We start from the raw sequence: 12505 nt of genomic DNA on the forward strand, positions 1-12505 counted from the left end.
CAGTACATGGATTGTTATTACATAACAACAGATTGTGGTATTATTCTACAACAGTGCATCAGTATACTGTTTTAAATATCCTGCATGAAGACAAGGGGCATAGTTGTTCGATGTCTTTTAAGCACACTGTTTTTCTTCAGGCTGCGCTGAGAAGGCTTTTCTTCACTGGCAAATGACCTCTTTTACAGTGTGTACAGCTAATGTAAACACTGTTCATACACATCATACCAAGTACTTAAGTCTTGATCTTTTTGAGTGTGTCATACAGCACAATGTGATGCCTATATCCCAGCTACAAAACACTAGAAACAAATATGTTGAGATCACAATGCAAGGTGTTGCTTCCCTTTTTCATTTTATTCAAAATGTTCAGCACTTTCTGCTGCTGTAGACTACTAAAGAGCCTGTGCTGTTTTATCTTGTATTACACTGTGTTGTCACCTGTTAAAAGTGTGTTATAATAATCTTCATTAAAAAAGGATCAAACATTTTGAGCAACAACGGAACTCAAAACAAGCTGTTTTCTAGTAAAGGAATCCACTCCAGTGCATCAAATTGTGCAGATTAGACTATATTTAAATATACTTTGTAAGTACAAAATATGTCACATAAACACAAAATAAAGTATTGCACTTCCTGTTTTCATAATGTCCAAGTGACTAAAAAATAACTGATGAAGAAAATTCTTGATGATGACATTCACTATATCCTGATGTTATTGCTTATTTGTACATGTTATACTTACTTCACTTCAGCAAATGATCAACTGATGCTCACTGATCCACTCAGCACTGATGGATCAACAGTCTTGTGTTAAAACTGTATTACTAGTTGATTTCTACAGTGTGTTCCTGAACATAAACAATATAGTGGTGAGCATTTTCTCCCTGAGTAAGGACTGTCAGGGCCTCCAGGCCGTGCGCGTCCTCCACCACCATCACCTGGTCACCAGTTAGAGCCCCCTCTGCGTTCACCACCATCAGCTGGTTGCTGCAGTTACCAACCTCCTGCTCGTCAGCCACCTGCAACTTCAGCCACAACTGGACATCAACATTTTGTTGTAATCTCTTGTGTTTTTCTGAGTGAGCAGCGTGATGACGCTCACCTGTTGTACGACGGTAACGGTGCCTGGAGCCATGGCGACCATGGAGGCGACGGCGTCATGAGTCTCTGAACTGAACTCAGTGATCTGCTGGATATTAACTAAACACAAAAGACAATGTGTCACATAGGACATTATCTGTGTCTGGTGTTTGTAAGCTTCGGCTGAATCACTTATCTACTACATGTTTGCCACTGTTGCTACCGTTGTCATGCAGGGCCGCTACAGGTGCTTCTGTCAGCTGCTCTTCATCCTCCACAGATAGGTACTGGGCCTCTACTGCCTCACCCACCTGGATATTTATACATATGGCAGATATTGTACAATTCTGAAAACTTATACTGTATGATATCATTTTCAGTGAGGAAGAAAAAAAAAAAAAACAACCCAATGTCTTTGTTCTCTGTATCTAGTCTGTGCATGTGTATACTATTTACCTCCCAGGTGCCTTCCACCTCTTTCAGGCTGTGTTTGCTCTTCAGGTGGCGGTTCAGCTCCCACTTGGTGCCATAAACAAATTCACACTCAGGACACTTCATTCCACCTGAACACAGGTACACACAAAAGTTGAACACACTTTTTGTTCTGTAAAGACTTTTCTGCTCATATCAAATAGATTCCCACTCCTAACAGTCTTCACCATAATGTGAACCATACTTCTTTACACAGTACAAAAGTTCTATGTTAGTAAAACGGTATGTTAAAGAACATAAGGTTCTGAAAATGGCAGTGGGCAAAGCAAAAATCAGACCTTGCTGTTTCAGAGCATCGGGGTTAGGCAGTCCAGGTCCAGCATTCTCATATTTCTGGTCTGGGTGTTTCAAGTTGTAGTGTCGCTTCAGGGGACCCGCAATGTTACAGGAGTAGTGGCAATGGGCACAACGAAATGGCTACAGGGATGGACAAATCCACACACAAGTAGATGCAAATGAAATAGCAGTAGGGCAAGACTGAAAAATCATAAATTAAAAAAATGAAATTACAGATTTGCGTGTGTGTATTCTGACCTTAAATTCAGCGTGTTGCTCCATATGTCTGAGCAATGAAGGTTTAGAGACCGAGGTAAAGTCACACTCTGAACACTGAAACCGTTTCCCTGAACAAACAGAATTATTGCCCTTATTTTATCATGACTTTGCACCTCCTCAAATTTTTGATTCTCTAGCAGAATACTTGAGAAACACTGTATATAATCAGTCATATCAAATAGATTATAAGTATTTGACTAATAAATAATCGCTAAATTTGCAGTAATGACAATGGCACTACAAAAAACATCATAGTCTGTGACAGAGAGTGTGGGTGTACCTTCATCGGTGTGGCTCAGTCTGTGGCTTTTCAGCGTGACTTTAGATTTGAATTTTTTACCGCACAGATCACAGAGGTGACGTCTCTCTGTGTTGTGTCGGTTCATATGAGTCTTCAGGTTACTCCTACTGCGGCCTGCGTAGTCACACACGTTGCAGACATACGGCTTCAGACCTAAACACATGGACATGTGTAAAAAGATGCATTTAAAAGTTTGGAAGCACCCCAGGAAGACAAGAAGATATAGGATATAGGACAGCAGTAAAATGCTAAAAACAAAACATACTTTTTCCTAGAGTTAAGGGATAGAAAAGTGAGAAGGAGAGCTGCAGAAAGAAGAAAGAAAACCTAAAAAAGCAGGGTTGCTTGTTTTTTTTTTTTTGGTAAATTGGCTGCTTTCCCTGAGACCTTCATCAACACCTGCTCTGGATTTACGTCTGCCAGGTACCACAGCCTCATGACAGATGTGGCTTCAAGGAAAACAGCTCATCAAGGTAAGCAAGTTTTAAAGCAGGGACTGACGGGAAGAAAAATCAGACTAACATTTCACTTCCTCAAGACAAAACTCTTTACATTACAGCTGATGTAGCAATGGTTGATGTATTAAACCATTTCAGCTAAGCAACCACATGTTCATCAGTTGCTGTTTGCATCTGTGACTGGTTTTAGCAGTCTCATTACTTTTCTCTGAGTAATGTCTCATTACTTTTTCTAACCTCTGCCAATTTCCATTGCCACATTTCTCATTTTTTCATCTTTGAGATAATGCCAGCAGCACACAAGTGGACAATTTTGTTTGTTTGTGTTCTCATCATTTCACAAATTGACCAACAGGCTAATTTCCTCCTGCAGCGTCTGCAGTGTGTTTTCAGTCTAGTCCATTGTCCTGGAGGGAAGCCAGGAGGAACAGAGATAGATGGGAGCTCAGCTCACACAGTAATCAAACAGGGAAACACAGGGCATCAGCAATCATGGGCCCAGATGTGTTGCTCCAGACTGTGAGAGTGTTTTTGTCTGTTAAAAGTAGAGGGATATCACACCTTGGTGGGCCCAGATGTGCTGCTGAAAGTCACTGCTGTTCTTTAGGAAGTAGGAGTCACAGTAAGGGCACTTCTCTGCACGCTGCACCATCAGTCCTTTCCCCTGCACAGGCAATGTATCTGTCCAACACATACATGCATATAAACACACACACACACACACAAGAGATGAAACCTTGTAAAATTGCTTGTGACCATCAAAACCATCTGATCAATGACAACTTAACTGGGCTATGTGAAAATCTATTTATGTCAGTCTGGTGTGATGTCTGTGGTTCAAAGCCAAGAGAATCTTTCCACAGTTAAAACCATATGAAACTATTGTTCCATAAACAGAGTGAGGGTGCTCCAGGATGTAGAATGAACACGCAACAACGCCAAAACAGTATACTCTCTCATTACAATGAGTTGCCTGATAATGTAACTAGAAAATGGCACACTGCAAAATTAGCAGTAATCTTCCAACAACAGGGCAAGTAAAAATAGCCAAGCTGTCAGTTTCTGGCTCTGTGCGAAGGTTCCACCCTAAAGTCTGGATTTGGCCGACAGCGAAGAGCGAACAAATGTGAATACTCAAACTGATTTAACCGACAGGCTTGAAATTGTTTCAGGATAAGATGAGACATTAACAGGTTATTGCGTAGCTCTTCATCTATGTCCTTGGTGTGTTCTTTACCAGGGTGGGATGTTTTGATGTGGTGTTTTAGTCTGTGCTCTGGATAACTGTGCTGGCAGACAGGACACGCCACACTCTTCCCCTGTAAAACAACAGCAAGGCAAAGAGTTCATTTTTACATCCCTCAAAGAACTGATGGGGGAAAACAAATTTGCCCAGATTAATGCTCACATACATCACATCTACTTGCAAATAAATGAAAATGTTGATTAAAAATGAGCAAACATAAATTGACACCAAATCACAGCAGGACTATTCTCCAAGGTCATGGTCACAGTTAAAGGGCTAATGATCCTCTGAGGTAGTCGAGGTGGGATGATGTACTCTAACTATAGTAGGAGGTCAAGTAGATCACAAAATTTATCACAATAAATTTTAATGTTATTAAGACGAAGAGCATGTTTTCAACAAGTAAGTCTCTCTAATGTTAACTGGCAAGTGCACTATCAGAAATCCCTAAAGGTTTTCTGAATATTGAGAATCTGCCCAGGCTGGGTTACCTGCTCCTGGTGTGTCCTCAGATGGGCTTGTAGTTTGTATTTGTCGGGTGTGGTGTATTTACAGCCAGGATTAGAACAAGGCAGCAGCAAGCCACTGTGCTTCTGGATCTGGTGCCGCTTTAAAGAGCTTTTGGTGATTGACGAGTAGCTGCACTTTGTACAGTAATGCGAGTGCTCCTTGGTGTGTGTGCGCACATGAACGTTATAGTGAACTTTGTACCAGAACAGTTTACCTGTGCAAGGAAAAAAAAACATGATTAGAAGTAGTAGACACTGCTTAACACTGAAGCCAGATGGGGGAAATGCTAAATAATATGCAGTATAAAGTGAAAATAAATATAAATACAAAACAAAACCACACTACTCAAGGGGGGTTCATCATCTCACCACAGTATTGGCATTCCAGGTCTCCATAAATTTTCCTGAGCCGCTGGAAAGTCTCCATATTAAGTTGTGTCTTCTGAAGAGAAGAAAACACCTGGTGGAAAGCACTCTGATGGAAAACCTCGGACTCCTACCAGAAGAACACAAAGAAACAAGTCAGGAAAAAAAGCCTGCCTCAGGAGAATATGAGAAAATGACTGAAAGTGGACTAATTCAGACACAACCAATCCAATCACAGCATTTCATGTGCAGCATTACAAATTTAATTGGATCAAGAACGCATCGGTAGCATTAAGTCTTCAGTTTCCACTGTGTTTAGATATACTGGTGTATGGTTTATCAATAATTCAGATATATCTGTCTGCTAGTGTTTCATATTGATCAGCTGATTGATAGAGGATTTAGTTTCATTAACTGTTTCAAGTAAAACATCTCAAACATTCTCTTGTTTTAGCCTCTCAAATGTGAAAAGTTGCTGCTCTGGTATAATCACTGTATTAAATTAAACACCTTTGGATTTTGGACTGTTGGTCAAACAAAACAAGTCCCTCCATGACACTGCCTTGAGCTCTGGGAAACTGTGACAAACATTAATTTAAACCGTTTTCTGATATTAAACAGGCTAACAGATCAATCAATTGTGTGAATAACTGTTAGCTGCATCCCTACCTGGCACAAACTGTAGGATACAAAGAAACAGCCGACAGCATCTGTGATTCATTTACCTTCTCTGAATGTGGAGTTTGTCCCTCCTCCCCTGAAGGTGCTGATGACGAAGGTGTGTGTACGCCCAGATCAGGTAAGTTTGCATTTCCTGATGAAGTTATCTGTGTTTTGTTTGCTGCGCATGCGTTTTCTTGAGGCCTGTCCTCCAGCAGAGGGCTGTATGTCCTTTCCGGTATTAAAAAAGTCTGCATGTTCTGTTCATGACTGCCTATATTTTCAGCTGTAGGGGTGCGTGAGTCTGCTGTGTTGGCCTGTGACAGCTCCCCAGCCGTTGCTTCAGGAGAAATCACTTCTTGGGAACCTTGCTGTGAACCTCCATTTTTGACTCCTCCTTCTTTTCCTGTCTTTCCTTCTGTCACCTGCACTTCCTCTGCACCTTCACCTTGAGCTTTAGCTCCTTCCTTCTCTTGCTCCCTCTCTTCCCTGGCTGCTACTTCCAACTGCTCCACTTCCCCATCAGGCCACTCCTCCCCTCTGACATCATTTCTTCTACCCTCCTGTCTCATCCTCTCATCTTCACCCTCCTGCTCTAGCCTGTGCTCTTCCTTCATCCCTCCCTCCCTGTCCTCCCTCTCCTCGTCCCCCCACATGCCTCCTCCAGGCTGTATGAGATGGTAGCTGTTACTGATACAGTCGGTGAAGGCCTGCTCCTGGTCCAGCTCAGGGTGAGACTCTTTCAGGTGACTCTTCAGTCTCTGAGAGCTGACAAACTTCCCATCACACACGCAACACACGTATAGGAAGAGATGTTTCCTGACATGAGCAGCGAGGGCGACCATCTTGGTTGCAGCATGGTCACAGAGAAGGCAGGCGAAGGGGCGCTGAGGCCCGTGGACCAACATGTGGCGCTCCCGCTCGAGCTGGTTCTTAAAGCGTCGGTTACAGGTGGGACAGTGGTACAGGAGCTGTCTGAGTCCCTGACGAGTCTTTAAACTGGAAGGGATGAATATTTTAGAAAGGCAAGTGGGTCATTTGGTTGAACAGATATGGATTAATTTAATTTTCACCTCAGTTGTTGGTAGCTCTGGTTGACTGCACTGTCTTTCAGGTTATGCCGTTTCTCCATGTGTTTCAGCAGGTTCTTCACATCCGAGTACTTCTTCTCGCAGAAGCTGCAGTGCTGCTTCACCTTCATATGGACTCGCTCTATGTGGACCTGCATTACCAGAAACACAGGGTTGGAGCTGCAACCAGAAAAACTGCACAGCTTCATGCTCAAAATCAGAAACCAGAATCAGAAATCCAATCTATCTAAATGTGGAAGCCAGGATCAAAACAACTCAAAACTCTGTCTCAACGTAACCAAAGAACCAGAACAAAAAAATCACACGCAGGACAATACATCCACTGACATGTGACAATGACAGTAAAAAGTCTGCTGCATTGCACTATGAAGATAAGTGTCAACATACATTAAAAACAGCAACCTAAGAATGTGTATTACTACCAATATTAATAATATTAGTAACAGTACCAAAGTAATAATAACAACACCTTGAGGTGTCCTGGGCTGAGACAGTTGAAAGGACAGTGCTGACAGCTGAACTTCTCTCCTGTGTGCTTCCTCAGGTGAACATTCAGGTTGGCTTTGAAGGGCAAATCAAATAAGTAGGTAAGTGATCAGTGTTTACACATTTATAAATAATTATTCTATTTTTTTTTGCTTGTGTACCAGTGAGCCTGGATTTACCTTTGATAGCCGATGCGTAGTCACAATGTGGACACTGGAACGGTTTCTCCTGGGTGTGTGTCCTGAGGTGGGCGATTAGTGAGTGTCTGAACTTAAAAATCTTGTTACAGAACTCGCAAGCAAAGATCTTCAGCTGGCTCTGCAGGGAACTAGGAGACAGACAGTAACAGTATTTACCTTAAGCTAGGTCTTCAAACAAAGCTATAATAATATATGATAAGATAATTATTAATACACTCAATAAGAAATATTCAGGCAGTACTTGGTAGCATCTTGCTTGATTGAATATTCCTGAAAGCCTCTGCTGGCTGCTTCTGTTGTTGTTGGTGCTGTGGAGGTTGGGTTAAAACTAGGAGTATAAAACAAAGGGACAGAACATCGATGGTCAAAGTACTACAAGCAGAAATTAAGGCAGGGCTCTTCAATATTACTTATGCATGCAACTGATCAGTCAGCTCTCAAGTTTGTGTCACAGTTTCACTAGTTTGTATTCTGGATAGTGAGATGATGCTTTATGGTCAGATTTTCTGTATCAAGCTTGCTGACAATTCATTATTTGTCCCATCAATTATGTATTACATTCAAAGAATTATAGGAGAAATGGACACTTTCCATTATGTTACCTTGGCTCCTGGTCTGTTTTAGGGTTTCCTTCGCAGGTGGTGGCTTCACTTGCGAGGTCTTGTGACTGATTCTGGAAGACTGCAGTTTGCTGAAGGACCAGGAAAAACTGAGTAAATAAACCTTTATAATATTGGGATTCACAGATAAATAAGATTAACTCAACATTAGGAAATAATAAAAACTGCCTAGAAGAAAACTGTATTTAATCTCAACATATGAAGTTCAGCTGAAATGCTACAGCAATGTGTATTTTAGAAAAAATGCTTTTATTTTGCTTTTGAGTCAACACACAGGAGTCTAATAACAGTTTTCATAAAGACCATTTATTAAGATGTTTCTTAAGATGTCAAAAAAACCCTAAAACTATCTGCTCAGTTACAATAACAGAACTTTTTGTAATTTGGTTGAATTGACCCTTTAATGTTTCTGCATTTTCCTAATTCCTGGGTTTACCTGAGGGTGAATCTTGATGGCTGTAGACTCTGTCTCTGCTAAACTGTCCTCTACAGGAACCATTTTAGAAACACCTGATGAATTAAAGATAACACATCATTTAGTTTATTATATGAGGCATAGCTGCCTAAAGGAGAGGAGTTGTTTGTTGGCCAAATTGTAAAAACTAGCACAGAAAAGCTCTTTGAGACTGACCTGGTAGAGTGTCATCTTCTGTCAGAACAACGCTGATGACTGACTTTTTGTTTCCTGTTGCTGGTATGCCTTCTTTGGAGACGCGGTTTCGGTTGGTTCTTGGGGGTCTAAAGCTTCCCACGTCTGCAAGAACAGATAAAGACAGTGTCAGAGGATAATAAAACTAAACCTAGACTCTACTTTTACTTAAACAAATCCAGAAGTTCTCTGATTAGGGACTGTAATAATTAGTATTTATGAAGGTGAAATGCCTGTAGACATCCTTCAGCCACTGCCACTCAGTGTTGGGAAGTCAGTTTTTTTTTGTTTTTTTTTACTGTTTTCATATGAGATACAGTAAATACTCATCACCACCTTTGCTTTCAGACTTCAAAACAAAAAGTATAAAAGTAAGTAAGTGTTTGAAGGAACTATGTCCTGATCTTAAACGTACCTTTTTCTCTCATAGGTCCTGGTCTCACCGGGTTTTGGAGTGTGTGGTTTGGATCAGTTTTCCCAGGGTCCAAGCTCCCAGAACCCTCAACTCCAGCTCCAACACAGATGTTCCCTGAAAATAATTGTCTTTTAACCAGAATGACCTAAATTGCCAAGTACAATAAATGTAAGTAAACACTATTATTCTGTACTTTTCTCCAACATCTGTAGTTAACACAGAGGTATTTAATAATCTATAATTATAGTAAGAATAATTCCTAACATGCTCCCTCACGTCATCCCAACTTAGTGTTCTTTGTATGCACATTCACTTCTCTGTTCCTGGTACTTATTTCACATTTCTGCCTTTGTCATTTCTCTCCTCACCATTCTCCTCCTCCTCCTCCTCCTCTTCCTCGTCTCTCAGACAGATGTGTTTGAGGATCTGTCGTCTGTTGCTGAACGAGCGATGGCAGAATCTGCATTCAAGTCCTGAAATCCCATGGTGGTTTTCACCTAAAAAAAGATCACAAAAAAGAGTGTGAATGCAGAGTCCAGGAAACACAGTTTGTTTAGTAGTGAACCAAAAAAAAAAAAAACACTCTTAGGCTTAAATGTCTCCAAAACAACTTAGGGACTGCAAAGGTAGGTTACTAACCAGGCAAGCAAGGCAAAAGCCAGGTGCACTTTATGTGATATCTAATTTATGTCAGGACTGTGTGCCCATTCTCACTCAACCGGCAAGGTGATATTTACAAGTGGAATAATGGTCAGTAGTGTAAGGCAAGACTTTCTTGTCCCTATTGTCCTAGAGGGAAATTTGCCTTGCTGCTGTAATAGTATAGTTTATTGTGTTTACTGACTCTAAACTTTACATAATTAAATAATAAAAACTAACCAGCGATCTTGCAATTACTTGTCCTGTGTTCCAGATGAGAAAGACAGAATTATGGGATACATGTAAATGGCAACAGTACTACCTTCCACTGAGTTACATTGTCGGTCCTTTTCCTTCTTATTTTCTTCTTCTTGTCTTTGAAAATTGTCCTCTGGAGAATGGGTGGAATCAGCCGTGCACTCTGTCAAATCCGTGCGCTTCTTCTTCGTGGAGCCCTTTGGTCGTCCTCGCTTTCGCTTCACTGGGCTCTCTGTGGGGCCAACAAGACAGCAGAACACTGGGGGTTTTCATCTTTCTTAATTTTTATTAATAAGTCCCCATACAAGACCAAAATCAACAATGAGATTATCCAACAGACAATTATCTTCTGTGCAGCCAAAGCAGCTTCTGCCTTGTGTTACAGAACTCCACTGTGATCCCTCAAAGACAATAAAAAAAACAAGATGAGCTATGGTGTTCCACATATTTTTTTTTTTTTACAATGAACAGTATATTATATTCTGTACTTTCATAAATTCATCCTCCACTCAGTGAATGTAGTAAAAATGATTATAACACAGAATGCCTTTTTTCATGTTCTCGTACATGTAGTCCTGGCAACGACACACGAATCTGACCTGCCAGTGTCTCCACAGGCTCTGCTACAAGGGGCTGCAGTGCGATGATGATGTCATCAGGAGGCTCCTGCTGGGGATGCAACTGGGAGCAATGGGCCAGCAGCAGAGAGTGACTGGGAGAGAAGAGGTTGCACAGCCGACACATAAACATAGAACCAGCTAAAAAGAGACAAGGAGAAGGAAGGTGTCACATTCAGAGGGTGAGAGAGGAAACAAACAGTCATTTTAAAAGAAGAAAGATAAAAGATAAAAACAATTTGTCTGCCTCAAAACAGTGGAGCCGACTTTGATTTTTGGGCCCACTGTACACAGTCACATATTTATATTCACAAGTTCTATCCTCTATCCACCTGCCACATCCTGCAGGGACAAGGGTCTCTCTTTGACATGGCAAACTCTAAGCCGCCAAACTGATGCAAGAGCTGCTCTGTCACCACAGAACAGTCTTAAGTATTAAAACAGCAAAACTTAGAAATATTAAATTACCCCACAAACAAGGGAAAACAATGGAAACTATTATATTTATCCTGTCAGGGATTGTATGTGATTTTCCTTTTACCTGAAAGAAAACTCCAAGTTTTATTTCTATGGATCTGTATGTGGAAAATGCAGATAATTCTGACCCTTTCTTCTTTTTTTAATTTGATTTCCACATTGTACCAGCATGGAAAGACATTTAACTGTGAAGGCAGATAACACCCAGTACTGGAAGAATTAGATATTTAATAGCGCTGTGATTAATTTCTTGATTGATCGTTCAATTGCTTACTCTACAAAAAGCCAGAAAATAGTTAACAGTGGAAAAACGAAGCCATGAAAAGCTCAGTCATTTTTAAGGGTTTGCTGATGCATTTTATATTTAATTGAGGCCGATAATCTCTCTCTTTCCACACAGTCTGATGCTGACTTTCACTACTTATAATCTAACGAAGTCTGACGCTGAGGCGGAGGACTACCGTCAACTTGCACTTTAGTACAGCCAACAAACCGCTGTACACGACGTCAGACCAAACTCTGTAGACTACTTGTGCCTTCATCGCAAAAGTCTGTAAATAATGTCTGCAGTGTGAACAGAAAATAGGAGAGACTGAAAATTAAGACACGTTTCAGACGTGCACGCGATTATTTATCTTGATTTGGCCCACACTAAAATGAAGACCCGACAAACATATTCGAGTTGAAGCCATCCCAAATTCTTACCCGCTTTTTGTCCATCCATTTCTCCAGCGCCTCTAACGGCAAAATAACACCAATTTATCGACTGATGTGAGCCATAATATGGCTAAATATATGTTTTGAATTTGGATTTAGAGCCTAACTTGACATTAGGGACGTAGAAATTTCTGTCGAATCTGCGACACAAGTCAAAACAACGGAAGCGGACAGGACCCTGTAATACAGTAGCAGACAGCGCCCTCTGTGGCGGGAGGACTGCTTTTGCGACTAAGAAATGAACTACAGCACTCCCAGGAGGTGAGTTTTTCTTAAAAAAAAAAAAAAAGTTTAGCCCAGGATTTATTTTACCGCTGTTTAACTTGTTGTAGATTATGTCAAAAGGCCTCAGCACTGTTGTTGTAAACTTTTAGAACAAGCTGTGGGACTCAGTCTCACACAGTGATTCCTATTCTGATGTAACATTTATGGTGGTTACTTGGTGCAACAAATACAGGTTACTAAATAAACTTTAATTTTGATTAGAAAATCTTTACATATAGAGAAAAAAAGTGTCTTCTCCATTATTTACAGACAGAAATGTATGTAAAGAATACATTATAATATTATAGGTAAAAACAAAAACAACTATTTGGTCAAAGACTGATTTGGAAAAGTGCTGCCAAAGAATTTCAATAAAAATAAAGGTATAAAACAGCCAAGGCA

At 40.7% G+C, this 12505-nt stretch overlaps 1 protein-coding gene across 2 annotated transcripts; it reads right to left on the minus strand.

Annotated features, from left to right (window-relative positions):
- Positions 1–289: 289 nt before the first annotated feature.
- Positions 290–11958, minus strand: LOC121185334 (zinc finger protein ZFAT-like). 2 transcript variants are annotated; one of them, XM_041043367.1, is made up of 24 exons: positions 11828–11958; positions 10628–10786; positions 10093–10260; positions 9500–9628; positions 9132–9245; positions 8699–8821; positions 8504–8577; positions 8050–8138; positions 7689–7775; positions 7427–7575; positions 7231–7322; positions 6744–6892; positions 5736–6669; positions 5014–5140; positions 4627–4859; positions 4127–4208; positions 3451–3570; positions 2411–2584; positions 2110–2198; positions 1854–1992; positions 1540–1646; positions 1307–1394; positions 1106–1203; positions 290–1022 (listed from the first exon to the last, which is right to left on the minus strand). In XM_041043367.1, exons 1-24 carry the CDS (start codon positions 11844–11846, stop codon positions 828–830), a joined length of 3738 nt encoding a protein of 1245 aa, XP_040899301.1. In that variant the 5' UTR covers positions 11847–11958; the 3' UTR covers positions 290–827. The 2 variants fall into 2 exon arrangements, with proteins under 2 accessions (XP_040899301.1, XP_040899300.1); XM_041043366.1 differs by having other exon boundaries at positions 292–1028.
- Positions 11959–12505: the final 547 nt, after the last annotated feature.

Source organism: Toxotes jaculatrix, chromosome 8 (genome assembly GCF_017976425.1).
Source record: "Toxotes jaculatrix isolate fToxJac2 chromosome 8, fToxJac2.pri, whole genome shotgun sequence".
Lineage (NCBI taxonomy): Eukaryota > Metazoa > Chordata > Actinopteri > Toxotidae > Toxotes > Toxotes jaculatrix.

Bases quoted from the DNA above. Each gene is read 5' to 3' on its own strand.
- LOC121185334 (XM_041043366.1), bottom strand. The intron at 8,822-9,131 runs GTACGTTTAAGA...CTGTTCTTGCAG, and splicing joins AGGACCTATGAGAGAAAAAG to ACGTGGGAAGCTTTAGACCC. The intron at 1,647-1,853 runs GTCTGATTTTTG...ACCTGTGTTCAG, and splicing joins CGATGCTCTGAAACAGCAAG to GTGGAATGAAGTGTCCTGAG.